Source organism: Ceratosolen solmsi, unplaced genomic scaffold (genome assembly GCF_000503995.2).
Source record: "Ceratosolen solmsi marchali unplaced genomic scaffold, CerSol_1.0 scaffold61, whole genome shotgun sequence".
Lineage (NCBI taxonomy): Eukaryota > Metazoa > Arthropoda > Insecta > Hymenoptera > Agaonidae > Ceratosolen > Ceratosolen solmsi.
Window position 1 is genome coordinate 1,965,078 of NW_011948435.1, and position 12,597 is coordinate 1,977,674.

Consider the following 12,597-nt stretch of genomic DNA (forward strand, 5'->3'; position numbering starts at 1 on the left):
AAAAAAAAAAAATTTAAAAAAAAAAAAAAAAAAAAAAAAAAAAATAACGAATTCTGATGTTATGTGAACATATTATTCGATGTCTGATTAAAATAAGATATAGTGTATAATAAAAAAATTTATGTTTTCAAACATATGAAGAGATACTATTTTGAAAATAATGCTCACATAATTTATTCTAAGCATTTTTTTTCATTGGAAAATTAATTGTAAAAAAAGTTAGCATTAAAAATTAAAAAGTAAAACCGCGTAAAACTGCATTATACGTGATCGTTATAGTTAATATTGATTCTGTTGTGATTCAGGAGGACAATGTTGTTCTACATAATTTATCTGTAAAGAAAAATGTATTTAAATTCTTTTATACTTATTTATGTTAATGAAAAAAAAAAAAAAAAAAAAAAATATATATATATATATATATATAAAACCAGTATACCATGCATCTTGTAATATCTGAAAACGTTGTGAATTTTTCACGACATATTCTTGAAGCCTTGAATATACAATCAGGATCATTTATTTTATCATGCGGCTACAAAAGGATGAGTAAAAAAAATTTTTTTTAATTTTAATTACCTTTTTAATCGAATAGATTCATGATTTTTTTTTCGTGTAACGAGTTACTGTATTATTGTTAATTTTATTAAATAAAGGATTCTTCGATTATTTAAATTTGAACATAATAATTTTTAACGCAAGCAGAGTTACATTTGTAAAATAAGAAAAAGCAAGTGTTGAATATTTTGAATGATGGAAATAAGATTTTAAAGTTTTTTTTTCTTTTTTCTTTTAAGTATAATGAATATTGTGTTTGTTAAATATAAACGATAATATAAGACAATTTATATTAGATATAAATTATATATATATATATATATATTTTCAATTATTAATAACGATAATATATATTATAAATTACCATATTAATGTATTAATGATTGGTAATAGTTTTGCGTTTAGTGAATAGCATCTAAAAGTTATTTAAGAAACATAAATAATCATTATACAATTTTTTCTTAACTTATAATTTATATCTTAAATTTTATTGAATTGATGTTTTTCTTTTTATATATATATATTTCATTAATGTTTTTAATCTCTTGATTACTTGACAATTATATTGAAAAATTTTTCCATAATACAATATACGCCAATAAATTTTCTTATATTTTTTATCATCACCACTATTGTCTGATAATTTTGTGATTAGTAAATATACACGAGCTCAATTCACTTGCTTCTCAATTTTTCAGTAATATAATTCACTAATATAGTTGGCAAATAATATATATATATATATATATATATTATGGATAAATTTATTTGGAATATTATGGGTTAAATGAGTATGTAAGCATAACCATTCATCTTAGATTAAATTAATCGATTCGATTGTAAGTTTCTTTTAGTACGATTTTATTCATAGATTAAATATTGCTATTTCTTTTTTATGTCAATTTTAATATTATCACAGATTCTCACATTTAACAGTGATATATACGAAAATATATTAGTTTGAAAATTATAAGAAAATCTTATTGTAACCATTGTCGGAATGGTAATTAAATGGTGTTAAAATAATTAAATTTAATAACACAATGCTTATATAAATATTTCGATCAATGGCAATAATTAAAAGTCTAAATATAGGTTTATCAACGAGAAAGACATTAATGTGCGAATTCGAATAATTACGATTATGTCATAAAAATTGTATGCAAAATTATAAAAAAAAAAATTAAAAAAAAAAAAAAAAAAAAAAAAAATCTTTTATTCTAAATGGAAAATTTTAAAAGAAATTTTATAAGTACCTCAGTGTTCTCATATATATCAATGTTTGCGTAAACAATCGTAAGGAACAATGCAGTGAAGCATACTAACAAGAAATTACGAAAAAGCATTTTGATGCTATAGTTGTATTTTTTCGATTTACTAACATACGATTCTATTATGCTTACGTATTTATAGAGGAATCACTATTTTGTAATAATTTAGTAATTAATAAAACAATGAATACACTTAATCCAGAGTTTTTAAATATATTTACTTTGCATGTACGTATTTCAATGTCTTGTTTTCTAAATGCCTATATTTGGTAATGTTTATATATGAACGTCGAATAATAAATACAAAATAGTTATAAAATATGTTGATTTTCTAATAAATTAATTATCTCAAATAATATCGTAAAGATAATAATTTTATAATATCAAAGGAACTTTTTCTTTTAAAAGTATACTCTGCATATAAAAGAGGTAAATTCATATTGATAAAAAGTCATGGCGTGATTGCTAAAATATTTAATAACTTTTACGAAAACGAAAATAAATATTTTCAATTCGAATTTCGATTTCGATATTTCATACTAATGAATATTTAAGATCCGAGAGAAATATTTTTTTATGCATATTTCTTTAATTTATAAATAAGACGTTTGTAAAAAATTTGTTCAAATACAATTTTCAACTGTGAGTAAATAAGGAATTCTATTTGTTTTAAAAATATATCTGGATTTCTGTCACGATATTTTAAACTATTTAATTCTTCTCTTTCCGATGAAATGAAATACAATATTTATGCGTAATAATATAATCATTATGTCATACTGTACGGCATAATTAACATAAAACGTAACATACAATTCTCGTTTCGTTCCTTCGTATTTTCTTATTTATTCGTTAAAACTATATGTGCTTATTATGAAACATTATAGTATTGAAATTAAATTATTCACAGATCGTTGAAGTATGACAAAAGTCTTATTTAAAATAAATATACCGACGAGAAGTGGAGGACTTGAAATTAAATTAGGTGAAATAATTTTTTAAGTTTAATAACTAATTGCCAAAATCAATTATTTATAATTCAGCAATCAAGCATCATTATTAATTTTCTTAATTTACAATTTATATGTAAATAAATAGTTTTTCGTTCGAAAGATAATAAATGTCTTGTTAGGGTAACGCTGTTTACCAAATAGCGAATGGAATAACAATGGAGAGACAAAAGTAACTCATATTTATGCTTTATATAATGCATTGAAAGTATAAATTGTCGGATTTGTTGTTTGCATAGGCCCCTTCGCATTCTTATGTATTATATTCATCTTATCGGGGCATAATTATTTAATACCTCGATGCTTCATCCGACTGCGGCGCAATACTCAAGCCGTCACGTCACGGCCTACTACTCACGACCTCATATATTGTCCTTATGACTTTGGACAGAGGTCGATCCGATCTATTATTAATCTAACCGACTACTCATTGTACATTATTTGTTTAGATATTCTCATTATTAATTGGATTGTATTGGGGAAGGAGAAGCCTTGTTTCGGGTCGCTTTCAAACGGGTACGTTCCGAGTAATGTTGAGACTAACCCCGGTAACTGCCTAATTATGTCCCGTCACCTCTTTTTTTGGCTAAACAGCGACTGCAAATAAGCGATCAAGTTTTGTAATATCTTAAAGCTTAATGTGAAAGGGCATTGAATGGCGTTATCGGCTTTTTCCCTCGGTTAACTGGTGTTAAGCACCATATAAAACTGAACTGTATGTACTATGAAAATCTATCGCTCTCCATAATAATATTACATTATCGGAGATGTTAAAATCGCTGAAATGATGTTAAAATCCATTTACTTCTATTTCATATCACTTCCATGCGTGTCCTTTATTATTTAAAACATTTTTTTGATTAAATTAATAATAAATTATTGCTACAATTATAATATAAGAACACGTATAATATAGTGTAGCAATGAGAGTGATAAATCTCTATGAGAGAAAAGAATAACAGTAAGAGTTATGAAAAGATTGTAAATTTTAATTTAATAATAGGCTAATTTAATTAATAAATTAATTAAACTAGAAGCCTATCGAAATTTAGAATTTATAATCATATTGATTTAACTTCATTATAATTATGTTGTCAGTTAAATAGATTTACATATATTATATTGTTTAATTAGTTTTTTCACGTATGTGACATAAAAAACGTAAAAGATATTTATTTGTTAAGAAATCGCTATAATTATATTATATATGTAAAATTTTTTATTATTTCCTTAAAATGTTTTTTTTTCAAATATGTGATTAAAATTTCAAATAAATTAAATAGAAATTTATCGAGCGTTATATTGCAGAATATTTAAAAATTTGAATTTTTTAAATAATGATAAAAGTTATAATTGTCTTGGAATCATTTATTATTTAATTAACATTTTCTTTCAATTGTTCATTATTATCTATAGGTTCTTGAACTATCGATATTGCCGAATTTTTTCTTTTTCTTTTTCTTTTTTTTATAATAAAAAGAATGTATTGTATTTTGAGATAAAAAAAAAAAAAAAAATTCGGCAATAGACGATTCGAAAGGAGATAAGAAGTACGCGTGCTTGCATAAAAAAAAGTTTAAAAAGTAGAGGGGATGAGAGAAAGGAAATAAGCTACAATTTCTGCCATAAAATTTTTATTATCATTTTAATTTACTTTAATTAATAAAACCTGTTATTATCCTGTTCTTCTTGAAAATCATTAAAATTCATTTGTGATTAATTAATAATTAATAATCACAGACGGAATATCATTTGTTTATAAATAATTTAAAAGGAATCAATCGAAATTAGGGAAATTAGTTTTAACTTTTACAAAGTTGAAATATGTTTGAGATTTTATATTTGAACGTATGAGAATTATGAGTTATGAATTTGATAAAATTCTTAAGAATGTTCGTTAATATAAATAAACGAATTATAAAGTTGATGAATAGAAGGCTGGAATCATGGAAATAAGTATGAAGGAGTAAAGTCGAATAGCTGCTTGTAAAACATAAAGATAACGTTACGAGTAAACTAATAATTTTTTAATGTTTGTTTGTAACTGTGATTAAGTACAGTTTTAAAGTTTTGTCCAAATTGTTATTTGTAATTACGCTACAACCGACGTTACGCTATTCAATATATAAAGGAAGATGAGGATATAGGCGAGGAAAATTAATAGGCTTTCGCTTAACTGAGATGAAAATCATTGAGCCCATACTTCCTAAGTCGATTGACAGACGATTTATTAGTAATAATATCTATGTACTTATCCTTAATTGCACATAAACTCTTTTCATTTCATCTATAAGCGGTTTGCGTAATAATAATTATTAATATTCTTTATATTATTAGTATACTTAGGGTATTCGACTAACGATATATTGAAATGCTTGGAAAGATTGTGACAATGTAATGGTGGACATCTGTCTTCTTATCAGTTTTGCATGCACAGAACAATTGCGTTATAAAACTAATTTTCTTTGAATATAGAATTTTTAAAATCAATCTTAACGCATTAAAACTTTGATAGAAGTATTCGTAAAAAATTACGGAAATCTTGTGTTAACCGATTACAAATATAAATTGATTTTCTTTTGTAAATATAAATTTACTTATTTAAATCAATAATGCACAGTCATTTAAAAAAATTATTTCATAAGCAACATTAATAAAATGAATAAAGTTATGCTTGATTATTCAATATGAAAAATAACAATGGTTGGTATACATCTATTAATTAATTAATATTTATATATTAATATAAAATTTAAAACTTAAATTGAACATTCATTTCTTTAATTATCATAGTCTTTAGAAAAATTTTTGCATTGACTTTAAAAATAATTTTTTTGATGAATTTTACTTAGATAGTATGTTTGAAGTATTGTTATAATATATATTAAAACTTGATATAGACGAGTTATAAATATGTTGATACCGAAGCATATTTTAATTATAAAAAATATAAATATAATTAATCTATACAAGTTTATTGTAAGAAGCTTAATGTTTTAATTTTGAATTTATAAAGTTTCTTAATGATTGGCGAAGTAACACACACACGCACGCACGCACGCACGCACGCACGCACACACACGCACGCGCGCGCGCACACACACACGCACGCACGCACGCACGCACGCACGCACGCACGCACGCACACGCACACACACACACACACACACACAAAACAAACTTGATCAAATTTATTAAAAATATTTTACACCATTAATACAATCTTATTTATGAATTAGTAATTATATAATTCAATCGAACCGTTATTTTATAAATATAAATTTTAATGAATTTCGTTCTTTTAAGACGCTTTCTACAAAGACATTTTATTATCTCGAAATATGAAATTAAAATTTATCTTCAATTACTCAGAAAATATCAAAATATACTGGAAAGTTAAAATTTTTGAATGCTGTCGAAACTATAAACTTGGAGGCTAAAAAGCTTAAATTTAATGGAATAAATATCATAATTGTTCTAAGTCATTGTGGCATTGCGTATGACAAAATAATAGCCGCCAATTGTCCTGATGTAGATGTAATTGTCGGAGGACATTCTCATATTCTCCTTTATAATGGTAGGTAAGAGCGAATATGTTGAAAAATTTTACTTACTTTTTATGTACTGTTTTAGGTATTCCACCATCTAATGAAATTCCATATGATCGTTATCCAATAGTAATTACACAAACAAAATATAATAGAAAAGTCCTTATTGTTCATTCTGGCGCTTTTACAAAGTACGCTCATTTTTTTTTTCTTTCTTTTTCATTCCAATATATTCATATGATACGGACAATATATTTTTACGTATATTTGTATAAATACAATCATATCCATACAATTATATTAAAGGTATATGGGTAACATACGAATTGTTTTCGACGAGAATGATGAAGTGAAGTTTTGGAAAGGAAATCCAATATATCTAGATTCAAATGTAAAGGAAGGTTAGAATATAAATTTTTTAAATTAATAAATCATCAATTTTTTTAACGAACGATGTTTTTAGATTGCCTTATCATTGATGAATTGCAATCCTGGAAAGCAGGTGTGGATCGAATAGGCAAAGAAAAGATCGGACAAGCTTTAGTCTTTCTAAATAATTCCTGTGATTCAGGCGAATGTAACTTAGCTAACTTAATCACTGATGCTATGGTTTATAAGGTCTCAATTTATTATTATCATTATTAATAATGTTATTATTACCTATTCAGTATTAAATGTCTTCATAAATTTCAGTATAATAGTAATGCATCGATCAGTCTTATAAATGCAAATAGTATACAAAGTAGTATTCCTGCAGGTCCTATTTTATATGAAAATATTTATATGGTGGCGCCTTATAATAATACGTGGGATTTAATTGAGCTCCAAGGAAAGTACCTACTCGAGGTAATATATTATTATTGTCTTTAATTCTTATGTTTTCCGAATTTAAATAAAAACTATTTTAAGTGAAAATTGAGCAATGCTATATAAATGTACTTTAATGAATAATGAATAATGCTTTCATTTGAATGAAAAGAAATAGGAAAAATAAAATTTATACTAAATTGCCGTCATTCATGTTATATTTATTGTAATTGTTATTTTTTTTACATAAAATTTTTTTACATATTATTAATTGCAAATCATTATGAATGTTATATAACTTTATTTAGAACGAAGGATGCCCTATGTGAGTCAAACTCTTATATGACATAAGATAATCTTTCTTCTGAATCTTTATATATTATACTTTTTACGTGGAAATTAAAAGCATAATATTTTATTTAGAAAACGGTTGCATTTACACTTTGTCACATACATAGAGAAATCTCAAAGAATGTCTTAGAGTAGTAGTAATATGATTGAATTGGTATTATTTGTACTATTGATTTTATCTCAGAATTTTCATTATATAAATAAAGTTTTAGTCTATATCGAAAGTTAAGAAATAATTGAACTTGTATTTTCTTTACATATTTTATATATGTGATATTTGTATTATTATTTCTCCTTCTTTCTTATTGTTTCTTCTTATATATATATATAAAAAAAAAAAAAACTTACCATTTACCTATATCGAAATATTCTACGTACGAATATCGCTTTTTCTTATAATTAATTTATATTGTATACTTTAATTTTATAAATTTTAACATATTTTTACCTAACTCATTTATTTTTCAAAATTATTTTCTATTTGATTATAAAAAATTGGCAATTTATCATCAAATAGGTTTATCATTAAACATAAAAATCTGATTACTAGTCTATTTAATATATCATCATTATTATAAATATTAAGACTTCATATGTATTGTTTTGTATTAGGATTAAACTTTGAAATATTGTTTTTCATTTTTCCACAGGAAAATATTTGATTTCTATTATATAAATCGAAAAATAAATAATTATTTTTAGTATTTACTTAATTGTTTATAATTTGTCAGAGATGAACTATTCGATTGTGTATACTACGCAAAATTATTATAAAAAAAAAAAAAAAAAAAAAAAAAAAAAAAAAAAAAATTATAAATAAATACTATAACGTTTAATGTTTAAATTATTGATTTTTTTTCTTATTTGAATAGCAAAGAGGTTTTAAGTATGAGAGAAAGAAAGAATATGGGAGATAATGGTTTTAATAAAAATCATATATTCATTCGAAAGATATTTAACTTATAAAATTTTTGCTTAACCATCTATAGAGGCTCATAATATATGCTTTATATGTCTCATATAATTAATTAATGTTAAATTATATGCAAGAAAATATAATAATTAATAAAACTATTTAAATTCACGAATATAAAATAAAATGAATAAAATGCAAATAATTTCAGGCTCTAGAAGAAAATGTCGCTGCAAGTTCGAGTAATACAAGTTTTATTAATTCCAAGCTTCTGCATTGGTCTGGGTTAAAAGTCACTTATAACCTTACTAACAACAAGGATAGAGTCATTGATGTGAAAGTCAGGTATATATACTTGTTATGAATTACTTTACGTAATACTTATAATTAAACATGAGACTAAGAATATTATATAATATTATGACGTTTAAGGTGTTTTCATTGTCTAAACAAAGTTTTCGAAGCTCTAGAACCGCACAAACGGTACCCAATTGTCATTCCATCATATATAGTATCGAATACAATTATCAAAAAACAGATAAACAAAGTAATTGGAAAAACCAGCGACTTAGCGAATATTGTGAATTATATAAAGAAAATTGATGTAGTCGATATAGGAAATGAATCTAGAATGATATTTGTATAAAGTAATATAATTGTTTGTGAATTAATATAATGTTGCTGAAAACAAGAACAAAACTATATCGTACATATCGTACATTTAAAAATGTTAATCCATAGCGTTAGAATGAATTATTGTTTTAATATTAAAACAAGGACAATACACAAACGAATTAATTTATCAACATAAAGTCGTGCATTACGGCACATGTATTTACAAAAACATTGTATATATAACTTATATACACAATACATAGTTATATAAATAACATTGATGTCCATATTATTATGAAATTAAAATTTTTCTTTTATATTATTTTTTTATTGATATTTTTCATTAATTGAACCATATTTTTCATAGATACTCTACTTATGTTTGAATAATAACGATTTGAAATTTAGTCTATCAAGCTTTTGATTCAATTAAAATATTACTGCTATTATTATTAATTGCAAGTATTATAATATTATATAAAATTTAACTAACGTAATAATTTTTTGAAATAATGTTTTAATTCTTATTACCTATGATTATAAAATACTTAGCCCTTAAATTTTGTACTACGTAATGTTTAAAAGCTAATTTTTTATCATTCGCGATCCATTCTTTTTTATTCATCAAGAGGATATTACATTAGTTATTACTAAATAATAGATTGTCACTAAATATTACACTTAAATATCTAAGTATTAATACTATTTTATGAATATAAATGATTACCAAAATAATATGTATATTCCATTCTGTCAATATTAAAATTGGCATATGTATTAAGTATATAAATATTTAATAAATGTAACGAATAATTGATTTATTAGATATATATATTTTTTGTTTTTTGTTTTTTTTTTTGTTTTTACTCGAAGATAGATACTTGAATATGGATAGAAGCGGTTGAAAAATACTAATTTAATTGATGTGAATGTCTAATCGGTAAATTTGGTTTGAATTTTTGAAAAACTGTTTCTACGTGTTTTCATGTATTAGCCTCAATATTTGTGATATTCAAATATATAATAAAACATGTTAAATTAAATAGTATATATAAGTTTTTATTACTTTAACGCAGCTTCTAAGTTAAGTTAAAAAAAAAAAAAAAAAAAAAAAAAAAAAAAAAAAAAAAAAAAAAAAAAAAAATTACATTACGATAGTTCATAGTCAAATAGTGAAAATAGTATTGACATTGAAGTAATCATTGGACAATCAATCCATTTATATAATATTTTTATATTTAATTAATGAAAATAAAAATGGCCCATATGAAAATCATATGTAGCTTGAATCTTAACGTTCATTAAACAAAGAAAAAAAAAGAAAAAAAAAAGCAATTTAACGTATGAATATAGAGATTTAATGTTAAATTAATGTATTAATAATGTTAAATTAAATCCAATGATTTAGTTATATAATTGTTGTTACAACGAATTGAAAAATAAATACGTTGATGCGCTTAACTGAAAATTTATATTAACTTAAAATATATATTTTTTTGTTATACAACATTTTGTTGCTTAAGTTATTATGCCTTATTACATGAGATGAAATTTATTTTGCATTGGTAAACGAAAATATATTTTGGAAATAAAAATAAACTTCATTATTCAAATATTTGAGTATAATTGCATGCAATCGAATATATTAATGGATAATTTTACTTTAGTAGCTCATATTATTTATATATATATATATATATATATATTATTAATATTTTATAGAATGTAGTAGATAATATATGTTTTAAAATAATAAATAAATTGTCTTATCGAAGGAATTATTCACTTTATTTTTATATTTCATCTTTACAATTATCTTCTTTTATCGTCAGTTTTTATAAAGCTTTCAATTGTTGCTATGTTACTTTCGAATTTCTTTTTCTTGCCTTTTTCAATAAAATCTACTACACCATATAGATGACGTACAATAAGTAAAAACTTTTTAGCAATAATTATAAAACTTTTGTCCTTTTTGTCCGTCGTTTGTCCTTTATTTCATTAATTTTCTTTTACAATTTTAATCTAAATATTTATACTGTATATTTTTATGGGACTTTGGTAATGATATTTTAATACTTAATTATTATATAAAAGTTCAATCGTTAATAATTTTTATTGAGAGTAACTTTCATTATTTTTTCATCGTCCTTATTTACATTTATTTTCATATATTCGCTTAGCCACAGCAGTAACATTAATAAGACATGCATGTATTGAAAAAAAAAAAAAAAAAAAAAAATTACAAGCGACATCATAATGTATTAGTCATAACGTTATTAATATTTAATTTTGTATTATGAATTCTGTGTTATGGGACAATGAAATATTGTGACGAGTTATTAGTTAATATTGTACTATAAAGTACGTATGTTATATATTTTAAATTCTTGATTTACTTTATATTTGTAGGCCATATACCATCACGCATAGATTAGGCTAAATTATCAGGCTATTTGAGATAAGAAAATGAAATATTAAATTCTATTTACAATAATACGTGTACAAAACTAATTCAAGAGCCTGTATTAGTTAAATTCAAATCCATGTTAATTCAAGGTATATAAAGTACTTTACCGACGTTATTATTGTAAAAATTTTTATAAATATATTTTAAAATAAAAAAATAAATATGAATATACCGTCATTAATAGGTTCTCTTTTATCATTAATTGCTGGTAAGTAGTGGAATTGATTTAAATAATTTTTAAATAATATTATGAATAAGATATTCAATATACTTTTAAACGTATAATAAATTGAATTGACACAAATAAGAAAAAAATTGTTTGTGGAAAGAAAAATGAAAAACTTTAATTTATAAAAATAGCACGATCGACGGTGATTTTTCACATACCAAATTGTACTTTTCACAATCGCTCTTGGCATTCTGCATTCTCAAATAAATTCTACCATATATTTAAATAATATCCTCACAATATGTTAAATAATACAAATACAAACTTACTATATTACTTGTCATTACTTAATTATAAATATTAATGAAGTATTTTCAGCCGTCGTTGTAGTATGTGAATCGGTAGATATAACGGAATATCCGCATCATGTAGCATTCATAATGACAAATGCTCAGCAGCTCTTTTGTAGCGGCTCGATCCTTAACAATTGGTTTATTATTACCGCCGCTGAGTGTCTCTATCAGAAGGAACATTTATTTCCAAATATAAGAATGTTCGTAGGGGCATCAAATTTAAATAACCGACGTGGTACCGGATATGCCATTGAGTCTATCACCTTTCATCCCCATTATAATTCTTTACGTTCGCAAAATGCAGGAAAACTCTATAATATCGCATTAGTAAAGGTTTGTAACATATAATTTGAATTTTTAATATTACTAACGATACTCTCCTAATTTTACATATCATTATTCGTATAAATTTTTTTTCTTCTCTCAGAGTACAAGTTTATTTTGTTTTTCTCCATAAGCTTCTAGTTAATATTCCAATAAATTTTATTGCATTCTGTAATAGATGAAATAAAATATTCACAACACACACACACAC

General features: G+C 23.6%; 1 protein-coding gene across 1 annotated transcript in view; it reads left to right on the forward strand.

Moving 5' to 3' along the window:
- LOC105364939 (apyrase) overlaps positions 1-9,348 on the forward strand; it is a 14,771-nt gene extending 5,423 nt beyond the window's left edge. The window contains exons 5-11 of the mRNA XM_011502977.1: positions 6,212-6,416; positions 6,473-6,578; positions 6,694-6,788; positions 6,851-7,005; positions 7,081-7,233; positions 8,670-8,803; positions 8,891-9,348. Coding sequence (XP_011501279.1) covers positions 6,212-6,416; positions 6,473-6,578; positions 6,694-6,788; positions 6,851-7,005; positions 7,081-7,233; positions 8,670-8,803; positions 8,891-9,104 — 1,062 coding nt within the window. The 3' untranslated portion in view covers positions 9,105-9,348. The remainder of the gene's footprint in view (positions 1-6,211; positions 6,417-6,472; positions 6,579-6,693; positions 6,789-6,850; positions 7,006-7,080; positions 7,234-8,669; positions 8,804-8,890) is intronic.
- Positions 9,349-12,597: the final 3,249 nt, after the last annotated feature.